Here is a 17,347-nt window from a genome sequence, read left to right on the forward strand (position 1 = left end):
TGTTTTTGTTTTTGTATTTCTTCATCTCACTTCCTCAACGCGTGCTGGTCACCATGGTAACGTCTAGAGAGGGTGAAATTCCAATTCTTCCTATGAAAACCTCAAGTCAATCCCATTCAATAATTGAACAACACAATTCTTATTTTGCCCAGGTTTTTGGAGCTGTTATTATTATCATTATTATTATTAGGCTATTATTATGAGTAGCATATTTTCTTACTATTGTTTCTAGTAGGCTATAGCCTTGTCACAACTGCAGTTCTGGAGGAATTGTTTGCAGTTTTATGCAGGAAATGCAATATTTTGGACATGAAAAATGGCATGGCATAGCCTACATACTGTGCTTTACTGCAGATATGCAATATTTTGGCCAAATAGTATTGTAGTCTACTGCAATGGAGCCTACTTCGAAAAAAAAACCCAGCTAAATGCAGTTTGTAAGAGTAGTGTGCGCCTGCTAAATTACAATTTGCTCTGTCCTACGCCGAAACGCCTCCAAAAAATTGGAAAATGCATAAATGACTATGTCGACTAGGCTACCGTTCAAAGTAGGCTACAGTTCACATAGATATGCCTACCAGATGGTGGCATACAGGATATGCCTAGAGACCTACTCGCTTATTCTGGTTTTGTAGTTTAGTAGCCTAGGGCTTTAGGCTAGTCTGTGTATTATTAAATGTACCATGGCCTATCTATGCACCACGTGATTTCAACAAAGGGCATAGGCTACATTGTTTATTTGAGGTGAGTGCTTCTCTGTCAGATCAATGAACAGACAAGTACTGGTTGTTTCCGTGATTGGATACACTATACAGTATTATTGGTTTGCAGGACGGGGCGGGGCAACGTAAGACAGCGCTGTAGCTTTTTTCATGTTAGGCTACTCCTCATTCACGGCCGGCGAAGTAACTTTAGCATACTTGACTAGAAACTGGTTTTGCTTGGCATTGACAAAACTTCGTTCGTGTATAATCCCAGCCTGGTATAGGGTAGGCCTACCATGTTGTCAGCACACAGAAACTAAGCATAGCCTAGCCTACAGTAGGCTACCTAGTGAGGTACGAGAGAAATACAGACATCTCAACTGCTGGTAAGTCTCTCAATGGCTCTAACTTTTTCCTTAACTTCTGATGATTTGTTAAATGCTTAGAATCTATGTGAGCAGTGTTGTTGCCACAAGAAACAAAGAAAGAATTATTTCAAACAATGTTGAAAAATAGGCCTAGGCTACTTATCTGAATTTTCATACTTTTGCCAGTGTTGACGTCGCCACACCCTGTAGCTAACATGGATTTGAGAATGGAAATGCTTGGCAAATTCCATCCGACAGAACCGTTTTGCCCCGAGTCATGCAGCTATTTCTGCGAATGATAAAAGGCGTAGGGAACCTGTCGCATGTCCTATGGGAAGAGCGAAGTAGTTTACGAAAGCAACAGACATTGATTTTTTCCTGCGTGGTTCAGCCACATTTAAGTTCAAAACTAGCCATTAATGTTTTTGTGTTCGAGATAATGCTTGCTCTTTCAGTTTAAATTAAACATTAGTTTAATGTAGGCCTACCAACAACTGTCATCTCAGTATAGTCCAGTCATTTTAGGCCTGTTGCACAAAAACCTTATTCTCTTGTTCTACCTTTGCCCAGGTGGGATCATGGCTCGCAGGTCCCAGTGCTCATCTGCTGGGGATAACCCCCTGGACCCAAACTATCTGCTCCCTCATTATCGTGAGGAATACCGTCTGGCTATTGATTCCCTTGTGGAACATGACCTGGAAGGCTACTATGAGTTCTTAAAGTCAGCGAATGTTGTGGATTTTCTCTCCGGGCCCGAAATTGAGCACATTCAAAGTACTGTACAGTGCCCTCGTCACGTGGATAAACCTGGTGCTGTGTGTCAGGGTAAGGAGGAGGCAGAAGGGTCCTCTGATACGTACTGGCCTACACATTCGGATTTGGATGCTCCCAGCCTGGACCTGGGCTGGCCCGAGCAGCTCCACTTTGTGGGCCCAACAGAGATCATCACATTTGTGAACCCACCAGACCCCGCCATGCCCAGCATCAAGACCCAGGCTCGCAGGCTCATCAAAGACGCCCAGCTTGTGGGTTCCTCCTTTTTATATTTGCACCCTCTCATCAGTTTGTCTCTTGTTGGTCCTCATATTTCGTAAAGATTACCCATATCATCTTTCAAGAGTAATAGAGTTGTTATTATTGCTTGTTAGTGAGGTAGCCTAGATGTTAGAAACTCAGAATCAACCATTTTAGGCTCTCAGTTTCAATAGTCTCTCTTTGACCTTAGTAGGCCTACCAACCCAGAAACCTGCTGTAATTTAAATCTGGTCTGTTTGTGTTTACACATGAATTCAGTATTGATTTTGTTTTGGAACATTACAGATCAGAGCCTTATAGATAGGCTCTGTTACAGATGTATAGCTTATCAGAGCTTATCAAAGATTATCAAAGATTCTAGAACAGAGCTCCGCTCTAGAATCTTTGGTGTTTTTTTAGTGTTCCAGTTGTTTCACTGGTTCATAAGCACACTATGACATACAGTAGTAGTCTGTGTCATGAGTTCAATTTTCAGTGAACATAATTATACTGATCTTTTTTTTTTAATGTAGCCTATAATTGCTGATGACATTAGAGTTAATTTCTCATGTGTGTGTGGTTTTATCCAGTAGGCTTTAACTGGCAGTAGGCTTTTGTCATTGATCTTTTTACAATGAATAATTTAATAATTGACTGATTTATCATCTTTTAACATTTAACATTTATTAGATTTGAAGGTAGCTTACTGCTAAGAGAGAATTACTATTTGGCATGCAATTACATGGTTTTTTGATTCTTAACTCCCTGTAATTCTAATTCTAATTCTGCATGTGGTAATGCAAAATCATTGTGAACTTATTTATTCAATATCATGATCTCTAATTCTGAATGATCAATTTTATGGCTGTCTGTGTGTGTGTGTGTGTGTGTGTGTGTGTGTGTGTGTGTGTGTGTGTGTGTGTATGGGGGGGGGGGGTCTTTTTTGCAGGTTATTGCCGTGGCTATGGACATTTTCACAGATGTTGATATCTTTGCGGATCTCTTGGAGGCAACTAAGCGCAATGTGGCTGTTTACATTTTGCTTGATCAGCAAAATGCCCATTACTTTACAACCATGGTGGCCAACTGCAGGGTTAATCTGGATCAAATCAAAGTGAGTGATGAGACTAGACTAGACTATACTAGACTAGTGTTTCAACCGATTCAGGGGGTAAATCCTGTAGGAAGAACACCCAAACCATCCTCCTTCTCCACAATTCCCTTAACATTGTTTTCTGGTTGTTTTTCACTGTCGACAAATGCAATGGCGAAATCTAAATGTCTACCTTCTAGCAACAGCGTTGTTGTTACGTTTGTTGTTAATTAAACATCATTTACAAAGACATCGTACCATACTAAAAGCTAATATTTTACTCACTAGCAACCTTCATCTGTCGTCTGTCAAACACAGTTGTATTTTCAGCTCGGCTGGCATTCAGGCTATGTTTAGGGTGCATTGCTGCCACCTAGAGTGCAAAAACCAGTGTTGAAAAATGGCAAGAAGGAGTATTTCTCGTCAGACTTCTGTTTCTGAAAGATCACGACTGTATTGGACGAGTATTAGTGGATGAGTAATGGCACTGACAAAGCTGTGACTTATATTGTTAGCATTTGGTTCTCCACAATGACTAATATGTATATATATATTTATTTTTTTGCAGTGTATGCGTGTTAGAACTGTGGCTGGACAGAACTACTACTGCCGTACAGGGAAATCTTTCAAAGGACAGATGATGAACCGTTTCTTGTTAATTGACAGCAGGGCTGTTTTAGGTGGTAACTATAGGTAAGTGCTCTCTGTCACATTTTAAATGTGATTTGTTTTCTATTTGTTTAAAATAAATAAATAGGCAAGCTGCCAGGACAGGTCACTGTGGGAAAGTATGTCAGACATTATCTGATGGGATTATCCTTTGTCTGAGGATTTTGCTGCAAGCAATGTGACATTTAAACTGGTTTGGTAACACCAGTGCACAGAGTTGGTAAATGACTGGATATTTGCCATGGAAAGTTGTATTCTCTGTTAGAGATAAGTCCCCTCCAACACCAACCCCACCCCCCGCGACACAAACACACGCACACAAAATTGCATGTGTGTGGTGGAGATTCACCAAAATGATCAGAAAGAGCCATGGACAGTGGCTACCAATCGCTACCACCTGTTAAACTGAATAGGCCTACTCCCAACTTCCGAAACAGAAACGCAGATAACATATAGCCATAGAACAATTAAATAGCCATCAAGGAAAACCCAGCAACTCATATGCGGTGGCGCCTACACAATAACCACACAATTGCTTAATTTAGCCTAACAGTGTGGCGCAGCAGTCAGATAGCCTTCCACAAAAAGGTCACAGAAAGTGCACCTCACATATGCCTACTCCATAAAAAAGCAGCCTGTAACTCACCCATTAGAAGTTCACTCTACGGGCCTTCTGTTCAGCAAAGTCATTGATGATATATCGTTGAAACCCAACTGCCTGGCTCTGCTGTTCTCTATGGAGAGTATAGCCAATCCACTCAATCGTTCTTGTCCCATGCTAGCCTACTCCTTAGGGAGGACTTAACGTCAGCATTGCTAGCATCAACGGCAGCAGCAACATTTGAGGTGTTTTAAAAATCAAATGGATTTAAAAATTTCATTTGGATTTAGTCTCCTCCTGTTATTGTTTTTCTTTTCTTTTCTGTGTGCCACTTTTATGCTTACTAATTGCTGATTGCATTGGTGATTATTATAACTAAGCTACAACACATCCAGAAGTAGCCTTACAACATAATGTAATCAGAAATGACAAGAAGTAAGATCATTGGGATAAGCACATTTTCCCCATTCCCAGCAGGCCTTGTTCCTTTGTAAAAGTGGACAATAAATAAAGAAATGTAATAAGTTGCAGGTATTTTTTTTTTTAATTTCTAACTCATATTGTAGCCTATCTGAACGTAAACACAATGCAAAAAATAAGGTCACCATGACTAATAGTTATAGGGCATCTGAGTGGTATAAATAGCTGTCAATCCTATTCAAAAGAATATACTGTAGTGCAGTGGTTCTTAACTGGTGGGTCGGGACCCAAAAGTGGGTTGCGGAATCATTCTGGGTGGGTCGCGGAGCTTGTGGTTAAAAATAGACTTAAATTGAGACGAAATGGTGCAGAATCCACAGTGTGCGATGTTCACAATTGCTGGAACATGAGTGAAAATGCCTCATAATAAAGTACACCTGTCAAAGACAGACCTGTAAAGTACTTTAAAGGAACACGCCACCCAAAGTCAGTAGTAATATATGTTCTTACCTTAACTTTCACGAGTTGAGTCATACCTCTCCCGTGTCCGTACGTGCACTCAAACGCTCTGGTGCGCGGCTGGACTGTGTTAGCATGTTGCTATGCTAGCGGGCTTTGACGGCAACTAAGCGTAGAAGTAATCAAAAACATCCACGTTTTACCGACTTAAATACAGTTGCACGAGTAGTTGATAGAAATGCTACGGCCACGCAACATGAAACGTTGCGATTTTCCAAGCGAATAAACCGGAGAACTACAATGTGTGGCGCAATAGCACTTGGGAGTACTTCGACCTAGCGTAGTAGTATTGTTAACACCTAATTGTAGATCCTATCCACCACAGAGTTTAGAATCCATGCTGGATCGACCCTCAGCCTCTCCCTCCCCTCTGAGTGAGAGAGAGGCACACACACTAGAGATGCGCTGATGGGCTATTATTTCAACCATAACTGCATAGCAAAACTTATCATCCATCAGCCATCCATCAACACCAAAGTTTTTTGACCAATCTTCGAAACGGCACCCGCCCACCATCCGCTGGTTGTTTTAATGTAGGGGGTGATGCAGCGCTGCTGACGTGAGGCTAGAAAGCCCTTGCCTGTTCTAGGAAGACTGATCCAATGCAGCAAATATATTAAAAGGCTAAAGTCGTACATTGGCTATGTTGTAGCCTATCCCCAGAATATCAGCAGCAAACTCAGTCTCTGTCTCGCAAAACAGTCTCCAAATAAAACGCACATCGGCCTGTTGCCTATACTGCCAGCTTGTGACAATATATCGTCCAAAATGCTTGATTCCATTGCATTCTCCACATTTTTAGCTACATTTTCATGTACCACATCAGCATTTTTGTTCAGTGAATCTTTTGTAAATTGCTTTAAAATGAATTGCGCTGTCTGTCTGAAAAAGACGCGCTCGTGCAGTCAAAATGAATGGGAGTCTTCAGAACAGGCTTTCAGTCACCCTGACATAACAGTGTGTAAAGTAGCCTATAATGTGAATGACTTGATATTTTATCAAGGATTTCTTTCTTTTTGCAAAAAATAAAGTACAATAGGCATTAATTAGTAGGCCAGGAGCATGTTGAAATTATGTGGCAAATTGCGTTTTTTATTACAATGATAAAATTGTAAAAGGACGTGACCGAAGCTGAGGCAAGCCAGGCAATAGGCCTATAGGCCCGACGGTAATTGTAAAGCAATTTACAAAAGATTCACTGAACAAAAATGCTGATGTGGTACATGAAAATGTAGCTAAAAATGTGGAGAATGCAATGCAATCAAGCATTTTGGACGATATATTTTCACAAGCTGGCAGAAAAGGCAACAGGCCGATGTGCGTTTTATTTGGAGACTGTTTTGCGAGACAGAGACTGAGTTTGCTGCTGATATTCTGGGGATAGGCTACAACATAGCCAATGTACGACTTTAGCCTTTTAATATATTTGCTGCATTGGATCAGTCTTCCTAGAACAGGCAAGGGCTTTCTAGCCTCACGTCAGCAGCGCTGCATCACCCATATAGCCTATAGGGGAGAACCGGCACAATTGTAACACTTTTTTATTTTTCCAATTCAAACTCGATTTACACAAAGACGATAGACTTGAGAGTTGTGAAATTTGACCAGAACAGAGTCGTACATGTCTACTCCATGAAAGTTGAAACAGAATTTAAAAAAGATGTTATAGTTTGTCAATAATTTAACTTAACAGCCATAAAAAAGTGCGGTACAGTTGTAACAGTAGCGTCATGAATGTAACACTAAAATCGTGAATCCTATAACATATTTTAACACAAAACAGTGCTGTGTTAAACAAAGAGCATCTGTTTTCATATAAAATCAAGGAAAAAAGTCCAAATGTATGACTGTTAAAGCTAATTTATTGCATTATTGATTAGCCATTGCAGACCATATTACGGTGTTATGATAGCTCACAATAACCTTTAAATAGGCTTATTTTGGCCATATCCACTTGATAAAACCAGTAAATATAGTTGATAAACTGCTTATTTCTTACATGTCTGAAGCATTTGGTCCAACAGTGATATTTCAAGTTGCTGTGTTAACTTTAATTGGGTGATGGCGGCACAAAAATCATAATCCATAACTCGCAATGAGAATGTTCGTGCATTCGCGATAAAATCAGTTCATCTTGCCATAGAGACTGGTGTTACAACTGACCCGCACAGGTCATGTTTTTATTTCCATTTAATTGCATGTGCTGTGACTACATAAATCAAATAGGACTCATGTTAACTTGAAACAGAGGGACTGAAGATATGAATGACATGTGATTGAAGTCCACACGCTCAAATTTCACAAAGCAAACTTAAACAAACAGTTGCGGTTAAAAATAAAAAAAAAATCGCGATGCTTGAATTTTGCACCTTTTTGCTTAATATCTCTGGTCGTATTTATAGTAGACCATTCATATTTGGATGGCTGTAAGATTATACATAATTACATGATATGTGTCTGTTTACGTTTCCGTAGCTACACCATATCTTGAGAATAAAACACTGTTACATTTGTACCGCTGTTACAATTGCAGTTCTCCCCTACATTAAAACAACCAGCGGATGGTGGGCGGGTGCCGTTTCGAAAATTGGTCAAAAAACTTTGGTGTTGATGGATGGCTGATGGATGATAAGTTTTGCTATGCAGTTATGGTTGAAATAATAGCCCATCAGCGCATCTCTAGTGTGTGTGCCTCTCTCTCGCTCAGAGGGGAGGGAGAGGCTGAGGGTCGATCCAGCATGGATTCTAAACTCTGTGGTGGATAGGATCTACAATTAGGTGTTAACAATACTACTACGCTAGGTCGAAGTACTCCCAAGTGCTATTGCGCCACACATTGTAGTTCTCCGGTTTATTCGCTTGGAAAATCGCCATGTTTCACGTTGCGTGGCCGTAGCATTTCTATCAACTACTCGGGCAACTGTATTTAAGTCGGTAAAACGTGGATGTTTTTGATTACTTCTACGCTTAGTTGCCGTCAAAGCCCGCTAGCATAGCAACATGCTAACAGAGTCCAGCCGCGCACCAGAGCGTTTGAGTGCACGTACGGACACGGGAGAGGTATGACTCAACTCGTGAAAGTTAAGGTAAGAACATATATTACTACTGACATTGGGTGGCGTGTTCCTTTAAGGTGACATCAGGAGTTGGAGACTTCACAAATGTAATGCCAAACAGCATGTTCCAAACAAATAGGTCTACAGGCACTTCGCCTTTCTTATGTAGCTCACCAAATCTGTTGTCTTGAACACTATAAAATATATATGGGTCGTGACCACTGATCTATAAAGAACACTATAGATCAGTGGTCGTGACTAGGGTTGCCACCTGTCCAGGATTTTCCTGATTGTCCCGGATTTTCATGGTCTGTCCAGAAAAATAAAAATAAAAATCCTGGACACTGAATGTCCCGGATTTTTGTACATGATGCGCAAAATGTGTATTTCAGTTTAATTGAAGCGTGCCTACGTCCATAAACGTATGCACAGCCTTATTGGCTCTACAAAAATGACGTAGCATAACATGGGTGGTGGTGGTGGGGGCACGCACCGTGGAGGTTCATTAGAAATTGTATAGTGGAGACGGAGAGTGTGTGGGACAAGGAGAGACAGAGAAAGGAAAGTATCCAGTGAAAAACAGTGAGGTTACATTGTGAAAATGGGTGGAGAGACGGATGACGACGAGGGTGCAACAGGAGGTGATGGCAGGCCAGTAAAGAAAAAACAAAAGAGGTCGACGTGTTTTAACAGTGATTGGGTTAAACAGGAGAAGTACGCTATGTGGCTAAAACCATGCCCAGGCCATCCATTTTATGCTAGCTGCTTCCTGTGCCCAGCGAAATTTCTCATAAAACATGAAGGAAAAAAAGCATTAGATGACCACGTCAAAAGTAAAAAACATCAAAATCGAACCGAAAGCTCACGTCAAACAAAGGCAATTTCGTCCTTCATGGTGACAAAATCATCGCAAGACAAAGTTACGGTCGCTGAACTAGCAAGCACCTATCACAGTGTACGTCATGGCGAAAGGCGAAAGTACGAAAGGCGCCGTTGCTTACAAACAAAAAGGTCGATTGGATGGTCAAAATGTCCAGGATTTTTGTCAGACACAGGTGGCAACCCTAGTCGTGACTTCATGAACATGGGAAATTGTGGGTCCCAAAGCCATACCAGTTAAGAACCACTGCTGTAGTGTGAGAAAAAAAATATTGATATCCGAGAACTGCTGACGTGATCGCAGCTAATTTACAATATTGCGCGATGACTCCGAGTACTGACGGGAGAGGGCCCATGTCGGGAGTGGGCCTCCCTTTGCACAGCACCGGCTGCACCGTCGGTAGCCACGCCCCTGATGTGTATGCTTGATTTTGTTTTCAGAAATATTGTTAAAGTAGGAGTAGAGGATTTAGAGAACATTAATATACTGACCAAACACAACACACAAGACCAGACATCTACACTGAGGATTTTTTTTCCAACACTGTAAAATACACTCAAAATATCCATTTCCAAATGCTGCATTTTGCACTGGAAATCAGAGCAGAACATAATTTCTAAATAGAATATGCAGTGAAAGAGCAGTGAAAACATTTGTGGAGACAAAAAAATACAACAAATAAATAAGAAAAAACAATGTTGTTAAAATCCCCATCTGATACATAAATGTCCTTGTCTTTGTTCACATGCTCCTCCAGCTACAGGCTTGCCTTTCATAGTGCTTAGGGCTGATTGTTGACTTGACAGTTATGCAAAAGTAAAGTGTCTTTACATTCGATTGTGGTTCATGGGTGTGGTATTTTGGAAGGGAGTGCCTTGAAATTGCAGGTTTTCAAGGAGAGGAGAGGAAACATTATCTGAGATTTCTGTGTGTAAAGTAGATAAATATTTGAAGTGCTTTGCAAATCAATGTGTGTAGTGTTTTGCAAAAAGTGTGATGCTGACATTTTGCTTAAAGTTGTGCAAATCTGGGCTGATTTTTTGCTCCTTGAGTGTATGGTTTCACTAACTGAAAGATGCCCCAGAATGCAGGTTTTCTGAAAGTAGTTGTACTATTATAATTATATTTTTGATTAATGGAACAATTCATTGATACATTTTCCTTGTTCTTTGTTTCAGCTTTATGTGGTCATTTGAGAAACTCCACCGTTGTTTAGCCCATCTATTCCTGGGCCAGCTTGTGGTCACATTTGATGAAGAATTCCGCATTCTATATGCACAGTCTGAGCCACTTGTAGTTGAGAGTGCCGTTGTCCCCATACAGAAATATAGTTCTATGCCAGAGCTGCAAATAACACACAAGGTGTATCCCAGGAAACAGGGCATGTACAATGCAGAAATGGCTGGACACCCGTATGAAGGCTGCATGGATATGGATCCTAAAATGTTTCCTCTAAGGAGAGGGGAATCTGCCCAAATGTTGTTACAACCTCAGGCTAACATGCACCCCTCTCAGCAATACCGGATGGACAGGCCTGGTGCTTTTGACAGTAACATGTTTAGAAGGTCGAGCTATGGGGAAGGGACCCCTGGTGGCTACTATCAGCAGTACCTGATGCACAAGAACAAACAGAACATGGATGCTATGGAGACGCAGAGCACCCATTCACACAGGGACCAGTATCACTACGAGAGGACCGGCCGAGAGCCCGTTTATGACCCCTCTGACAAATTTAGGCCCCAGGGATATCAACACTCAGACCAGTATTCAGAGCCAGGAGGCCAACCCTCAATGGATCAAGTGGACAGCTATGACCACGTGCTTAAGTTTTTACAGTCTAATCCCACGGGGGAGGCGGAGCAAGGATTTGAGAACTTTGTGGTGCCAGAGGGTCCTTACAGTATGTCAGGCCAAAGGAGACAGCGTTTGGGTCAGCCATATGCCTGTCAGACCTCTCCTACACAACTTAGCCCTCATGAACAGAAAGGATTCGTCATAGAGCCTGCTCCTGAACGCAAGCCCCGAGATGCCGCTGCGAAGAAGGGCATGCGAGACTGGAGAATCCATTCATATCTTAGTGCTTATGATGACACCGCTTCAGAGGACACACTGCCACCTCAATGGTCAGACATAGGAGACGATTCCCCTTTCTCTTCACAAGAACGGCTGTGTGATCTGGACCCATTAGCCCCTAGAGTAGGCAACAGAGAATTGCCTAAGATGCCGTCAGCTGTCCTTTCTTCACGCCACAAGAAATCTTTTCAGCAGGAAAGTATGAAAAATCGTTTGGAATCATCATGCACCACAGAGAGTGAAAAGGTCGATGATGGGGAAGACAAGCTACTAGCGGAAATTGATGGAACAAAGGATGAACCATTCCGTAGGAGACCAAACCCAACTCTTCAAAGGACATCGAGACTGAGAAACTCTTTGCTCTTCAGTTCAAACGTGGATCAGCATAGGTCTCTTTTGGAAAAGGCAAAATCAACAGAGCAAAAAGAGGAAAGTGCTAAGGTTGTAGAGAAAGATTTAGAGAAGAACCCTTTGAAAAAACAATCCACTATAGCTATGGGAGAGGAACCAAAGCCAGTTGAGCTCCCCTCTAGTGATCTGCAGCGAACATCATCATTCATTATGGATATGGATGACCCTGACACTAGGCTGCAGTTTTTCAAACAGTTAGCTGCCCAACGCAAAGCAAAGCAGAAACCATCTGACCAAGAGTCAGATAAAATATTGAGTATTGCCTCTGATGGAGGCCACAGTGTTGCAGAGCAGAAGCAAAATGTAGAGGTTTCACACATGACAGATAAGCCTGCAAAAATGGAATCTCAATCCTCCAAAGAAACCAAAGACAAGGTTCCCATTATAACAGTGCATGTGTCAGATTCAGATACAAAGTTAATAGAAAGTTTGAGTCCCACCGAAGATGTCCCACCAGGCCAGACTCATGGCACACTGCCACAAATGGCCACAGATGCTGAGAAGATTGAACTGAAGAGGTTACAAGAGCCTGCTGCAGCTAAGTGTGTGCCATCTCATCAGCCTAGCTCGTCCAGTTCAGCACAGCAGTCAGAATCTCCAAATGCCATGAAAATACCTCCTGATTCAAACCTCAAGGTAATATGTTTTGCATTACATTACTATCAAACACCTTTTCAAAATCACTGTAATCCTTTGCATTGAATCACTATCAAACACCTTCACATGTACCACTGTGCATCAATAATGAAACAAACATGTTGATACAGTTTCCATTATTTCTAGTTCATAAATAATGCTTGCTTATCCTGTTCCCTATCATAAATCCTCTCTTCTTTTACAGAAAAAGTCACTTGATTCATCAAATGAATCTGGCAAAAGAGAGCTTTCTGTCATGCCTTTAGCCATTATAAGTGGCAAACCTGTTCTGCCTGTCATTTCTGGAGAGTCAGCGTCAGGGAAAACAACTTCAGTTGAAACCACAGATTTCCCGAGAACGACCGCATCTGAAAAAGCTGCAGAGGTTGCGAGTGTGGGAACAATAGAATCTGGTGAAACAAAGGAAGGGCTTGTCCAGAAGCGACCAAAACCCAGTCTTCAAAGGGCCTCCAAGTTAAGGAACTCACTTCTCTTCAACTCACCCTTAGAGCAGCACCGGTCTCAGTGGGAGAATGATCCTAGCGGGCAAATTAAAACAGATGACAGATTATCAGACCTATCCCAGGATTCACAAGGAAAGAGTGACAGAACATCTGAAACCTTGTTTAAAAGACAGGCCTCGTTTACAATGGGAGACAAACCTAACCCAGTTGAATTTCAGTCTAAAGTATTGCAGAGAACCACAGCCATGTTGGACTTGTCTAACCCAGATAGCAGATTGCAATTCTTCAGAGAATTGGCTGCTAAACGCAAAGGTGGTCGGATGTCTGCTGAGAGCGCCACAGGACATACTTCTCAAAAGTCTGACGAGACTGAGGACACCTCTGCAACTGAAGGAAACGTCTCAGTACCAGAACAGACCACCACAGACCCACTCTCAAAGCCATTACTTGCTGAAACTGTGGCAGCACAAGTGCTAGATGACGATACTAAAACACTTAAACCTCAAAGTGCTCCAGACAGCCATGAAATAAAGAATTTGACAGACAACTCTGGGCAATGTAACCCCTCCGGATCTGAGTTTGCCCAAACTGCCACAGACAGTGAGAAAATGGAACGGAAGAAGTTGCATGTTAAAGCAGCTACAAAACTCCCATGCACCCCCTCAACTAATTCTGCTGATTCAAGTTCAGCCTTAGAAGATATTCCCAAAGACGTAACAATGTATTGTGAAGACCAGGCATCAAAAAAGCCAATCTCAGACTCAGATGTATCTACTAAGCAGGTTCCAGTAGGCTCTAGTTCAGTTAGTTTTCCAATAAATGCTGGTAAGACTACACACAGCTCTACCTCACACCCAGTCAAATCCATTTCAAAAGTTGAGGACACTCAAGAAGAGATTTGTTTAAACCCCAATAACAAAACAGTAGACTCAGACACTTCCTCTGTCTGCTCAATAGAAATGGGTTCAGGGACAGAATGCTTTGAAACAGCTCCTAGCTCACCTTGTACTCCGACCCCAACTGAAATATTCCCAGTGAATCAAAAGGAGTCTAAATTAACTGTTGTATCTCCTACTGCAGAAAACATTTTGCCTCCATCTTCTTCCATCAAAACAAGCTCACCTCAAAGAGTCTCTTATACAGACACCAGATCGGAATTAGAGAAATGCAGTTTGGCAAGTCATGATTCAAAAACAAAACAAAAAACAAAATTGTCATCATCTCCAGCCAAATCTAGGTCAGTAACTGAACGTGATTCAACAGAGCACCACTTATCTCCAGTCTCCTCCCCTACACAGTCTCCAAAAGGAGACTCACATCTTCACACACCTGTGAAAGAAAGTTATAGCCCACCCTCCCAGACACCATTAACAACTCCAGACATTAGCACTGTTGATCCTCTTACAAAAACTGACTGCAGTCTGGCTTCAGTTTCTTCTCCAACCAAACCCTGTTCAACAGCTGTGGTTTCCCCAGCAGAGTCCAAATCGCCACAAGCTGGGGATAGCATACCTGGGACAACTCAAGCAAGCCCAACTTTGAGCACTCGTGGTTCATCAAAAACAAAACAAAAACAAAACAAATCAAAACTAAAAAAACAAAATAGCCAGTCCCAGATTTCGCCCCCACTAAAATCTACTCCAGCAAAAATGGTTCCTGCATCAGAGCCAAAATCACACTCTGATATCAAAATAACAGAGAAAAGTTCTGCTTTAGTGTCTGTTAAAACTGAGGAAGGCCTTTCAGTCATTGATGCATCAGCAAGTCCAGCCACTAGTACTGTCGATAGTTTCACTACAACTGACTCTAGTTTATCTCCAGTTTCCACCACAACACACACTAATCCAATGACAAATGTTGTTCCAACACAAAAAAGATCATCCCCTGAGACCAAAATATCAGAGACAAGCCCAGCTCTGTCAGAAGGAACTTCATCTTCACATGATTCCCCAACAAAAACAATTCCTGTAGTAGGAAGTCCTATTCCAAGTATAACCCACACTGAGGATTGCTCATCACCCAAGGTAATCTCTATCAGCCCAAAAGAAGCAGTACTCCTAACAGAGTCCAGTTCTCAGTTGCCTTCTGTGGACAACTTTTCGCTGATGGAAACCACAGACCCCCTTGCCAAACCTACGGCAACAGTGTCTGCAAGTCCAGGCCTAGAAACACCCAAATCTACTGATCCTCCTCATGCAGAGGAGAACACCTCATATCCAGTCGTGAGCATCTTAGGAGATAGTTCTAATTCAGAACTTACTATAGTAGAACCAGCATTGCCTACAGAAGAATCTTCCAACCCAACCTCGAGCACTGATGATGCTGTTACTGAGAGGCTGCTTAAAATAGAAGAAAAAGTGGTGGTTGGCGATCATCCCTCAGCAGATGCGGTCAATCTGTCTGAGGTGTCCCCTACTGATGAGCTTGGCACCACCATATCTCAAGACACCAAAGATGCTGTCGCCTCACTAAGTGCAGAGGACTCAAAAGAACAAAAGTCTCCCTCTGCAGAACCAACCAAAGGTCATTCCAGTCGTTACCAGTCATCGACTGCCAATGTACTGTCTTGCAGTAACCTCAGAGATGACACAAAAGTTCTTCTGGAGCAGATATCCGCCAATAGCCAAAGCCGAGCAGCCAAGCAGAACCTTCCAGCCACAGATGACGCTAAAGAAGATGAAGTGAAGGCACCTAAAGATAAAAGCAACCAAAATGTAACCAGCAAATTGCAATCCTGGAACACTCAACTGAGCGAAAAGGAACGTGATAGGTTAATAACTGCTATGGAGAGCAAGAGAAAGGAAAGAAGAGTCTATAGTCGCTTTGAGGTGAGTAGTGTAAAATAATAACATCATCTTTTGTTACTAGTGAAATTACAATGTAATATCTCTAAAGCAATATACAACACTTATACAGTATATTGCAGTTTGATCATTATCTAAGCCCAATGTGTTAAGTTAACCAGTGGCATCTACCAAGTTGATGTTTTCATAAACATAAATCAACTTTTTTTTTCATAAACAAAAATCTATATTTTCAAAAAGTGTCAAAGATATAAGTGTTTGTAAATTGATAATTGTTTGCTCTGACACAGGCACTCTAGTTTTGAAGGAACACGAGGAAGAAGGGATGCATAGGACAATTCAGTCCTTGGACCCAGGTGCCATGGAGCCTGTTAGCTTGGACAGTGGATCAGTATGGTAAAGCTCCTGTAGTGTCATGAGGATTGAACATATGTGGAAGGATTGGTGTATGTCATACACAGAGGACTTAGTGTCGTCTCGGTACTGGGAATCATTTGGTTGCATCTCTCAAAGACCTTAGAACTATGTCAGAATTTGGCTGAATTGAGAACTGGTGTCTGGAGACCTGTTTTGTGTTGTAGAACTGAAACTGCAGTGTTAGATTTTTTAACGAATTCTGTAAAAGATGTTTGTACTGTTTTGCCTGACTCTGACAGGCAAATTAATAATAAAGGAAAGGTCCTGAGCACAGTAGCATCTGATGAATACCAGAAATACAAAAGCAATAACATGTAATTAGGGATTCAGGATATTGCTTTCTAATCCCTAATACCCCCAATTATCCTCTATCTTTGTTTGTGAAGAAAGGCAATGAATGTATCCCCCTTGGCTGGTCCTAATGTTGATCTATGAGGGAATTATGTCACTGATGCAAAAATCAGTACCTGTCTCCATTGTCAGCTGGTCTTAGTCTTAATGTGAGACTAAAGTTGTAAATTGAACTGAATTTAAAGATCCTATAAGCAATTCTGGATGATCTAATTTTTGTTGATATTTGTTGATTTCTTTACAGTGTACCCACAGAATGAACAGTAGATCGTGAGGAGATACAAAAGTGTTATATTGGAATCGCTTACAGTGTCTTTACTGAACAAAACACACATGTGTATAGCAGAATTAAATAGAATTAAAGTTGTAAAGTATAACGTTTCTCAAAAACCTATATAAACCTTTAAATGAGACCCCTAGTACTATTTATCCTGTTATTTTATTTAGGTGTTTTTTTTTTTCTGTGACTAACAGGGGGGCTACACCGTGCGTATGAAGCGTTACGTGAAGCGCATACTTTCAGAGTTTTTACGCGGCGTGAACAAAATGTTGCAGTTAATGTTGCAGTAGGCTCCTTGAAATAATCGCAGTTATGTGCACAGATCATGTCATGGGAGCTACTCTGTACATAAGTGTTACCACTGTCACTTTACTTTGTTATCACTGTCACTTTACTCTATATTTTTTCTATTTCTGTATCAATTCCAAGAAGAATTAAACACTTTACACCACATCCTTTGGTGTTGATGACTATTTACTATATTGATTTAAATAAATATTTATGTCATTCCATGTGTATATGTTAAGAGGTTGGGAAAGATACCATATTCCATAAAAAAAAGCTAATGTGTCACATTCTGTGTGTGT

The 17,347-nt window shown here is 41.4% G+C and overlaps 1 protein-coding gene across 1 annotated transcript; it reads left to right on the forward strand.

Annotated features, from left to right (window-relative positions):
• Positions 1-870: 870 nt before the first annotated feature.
• On the forward strand, positions 871-17,227 carry fam83ha (family with sequence similarity 83 member Ha). The gene is made up of 7 exons (XM_076285738.1): positions 871-1,090; positions 1,643-2,097; positions 3,036-3,200; positions 3,748-3,872; positions 10,503-12,444; positions 12,650-15,736; positions 16,003-17,227. Exons 2-7 carry the CDS (start codon positions 1,651-1,653, stop codon positions 16,009-16,011), a joined length of 5,775 nt encoding a protein of 1,924 aa, XP_076141853.1. The 5' UTR covers positions 871-1,090; positions 1,643-1,650; the 3' UTR covers positions 16,012-17,227.
• Positions 17,228-17,347: the final 120 nt, after the last annotated feature.

The sequence above is a fragment of the Alosa pseudoharengus genome, unplaced genomic scaffold, assembly GCF_046254945.1.
Source record: "Alosa pseudoharengus isolate Yale_2024_CS ecotype anadromous, Long Island Sound unplaced genomic scaffold, YU_APseudo_1.1 YU_APseudo_1.1_scf_15, whole genome shotgun sequence".
NCBI classification, from domain to species: domain Eukaryota; kingdom Metazoa; phylum Chordata; class Actinopteri; order Clupeiformes; family Clupeidae; genus Alosa; species Alosa pseudoharengus.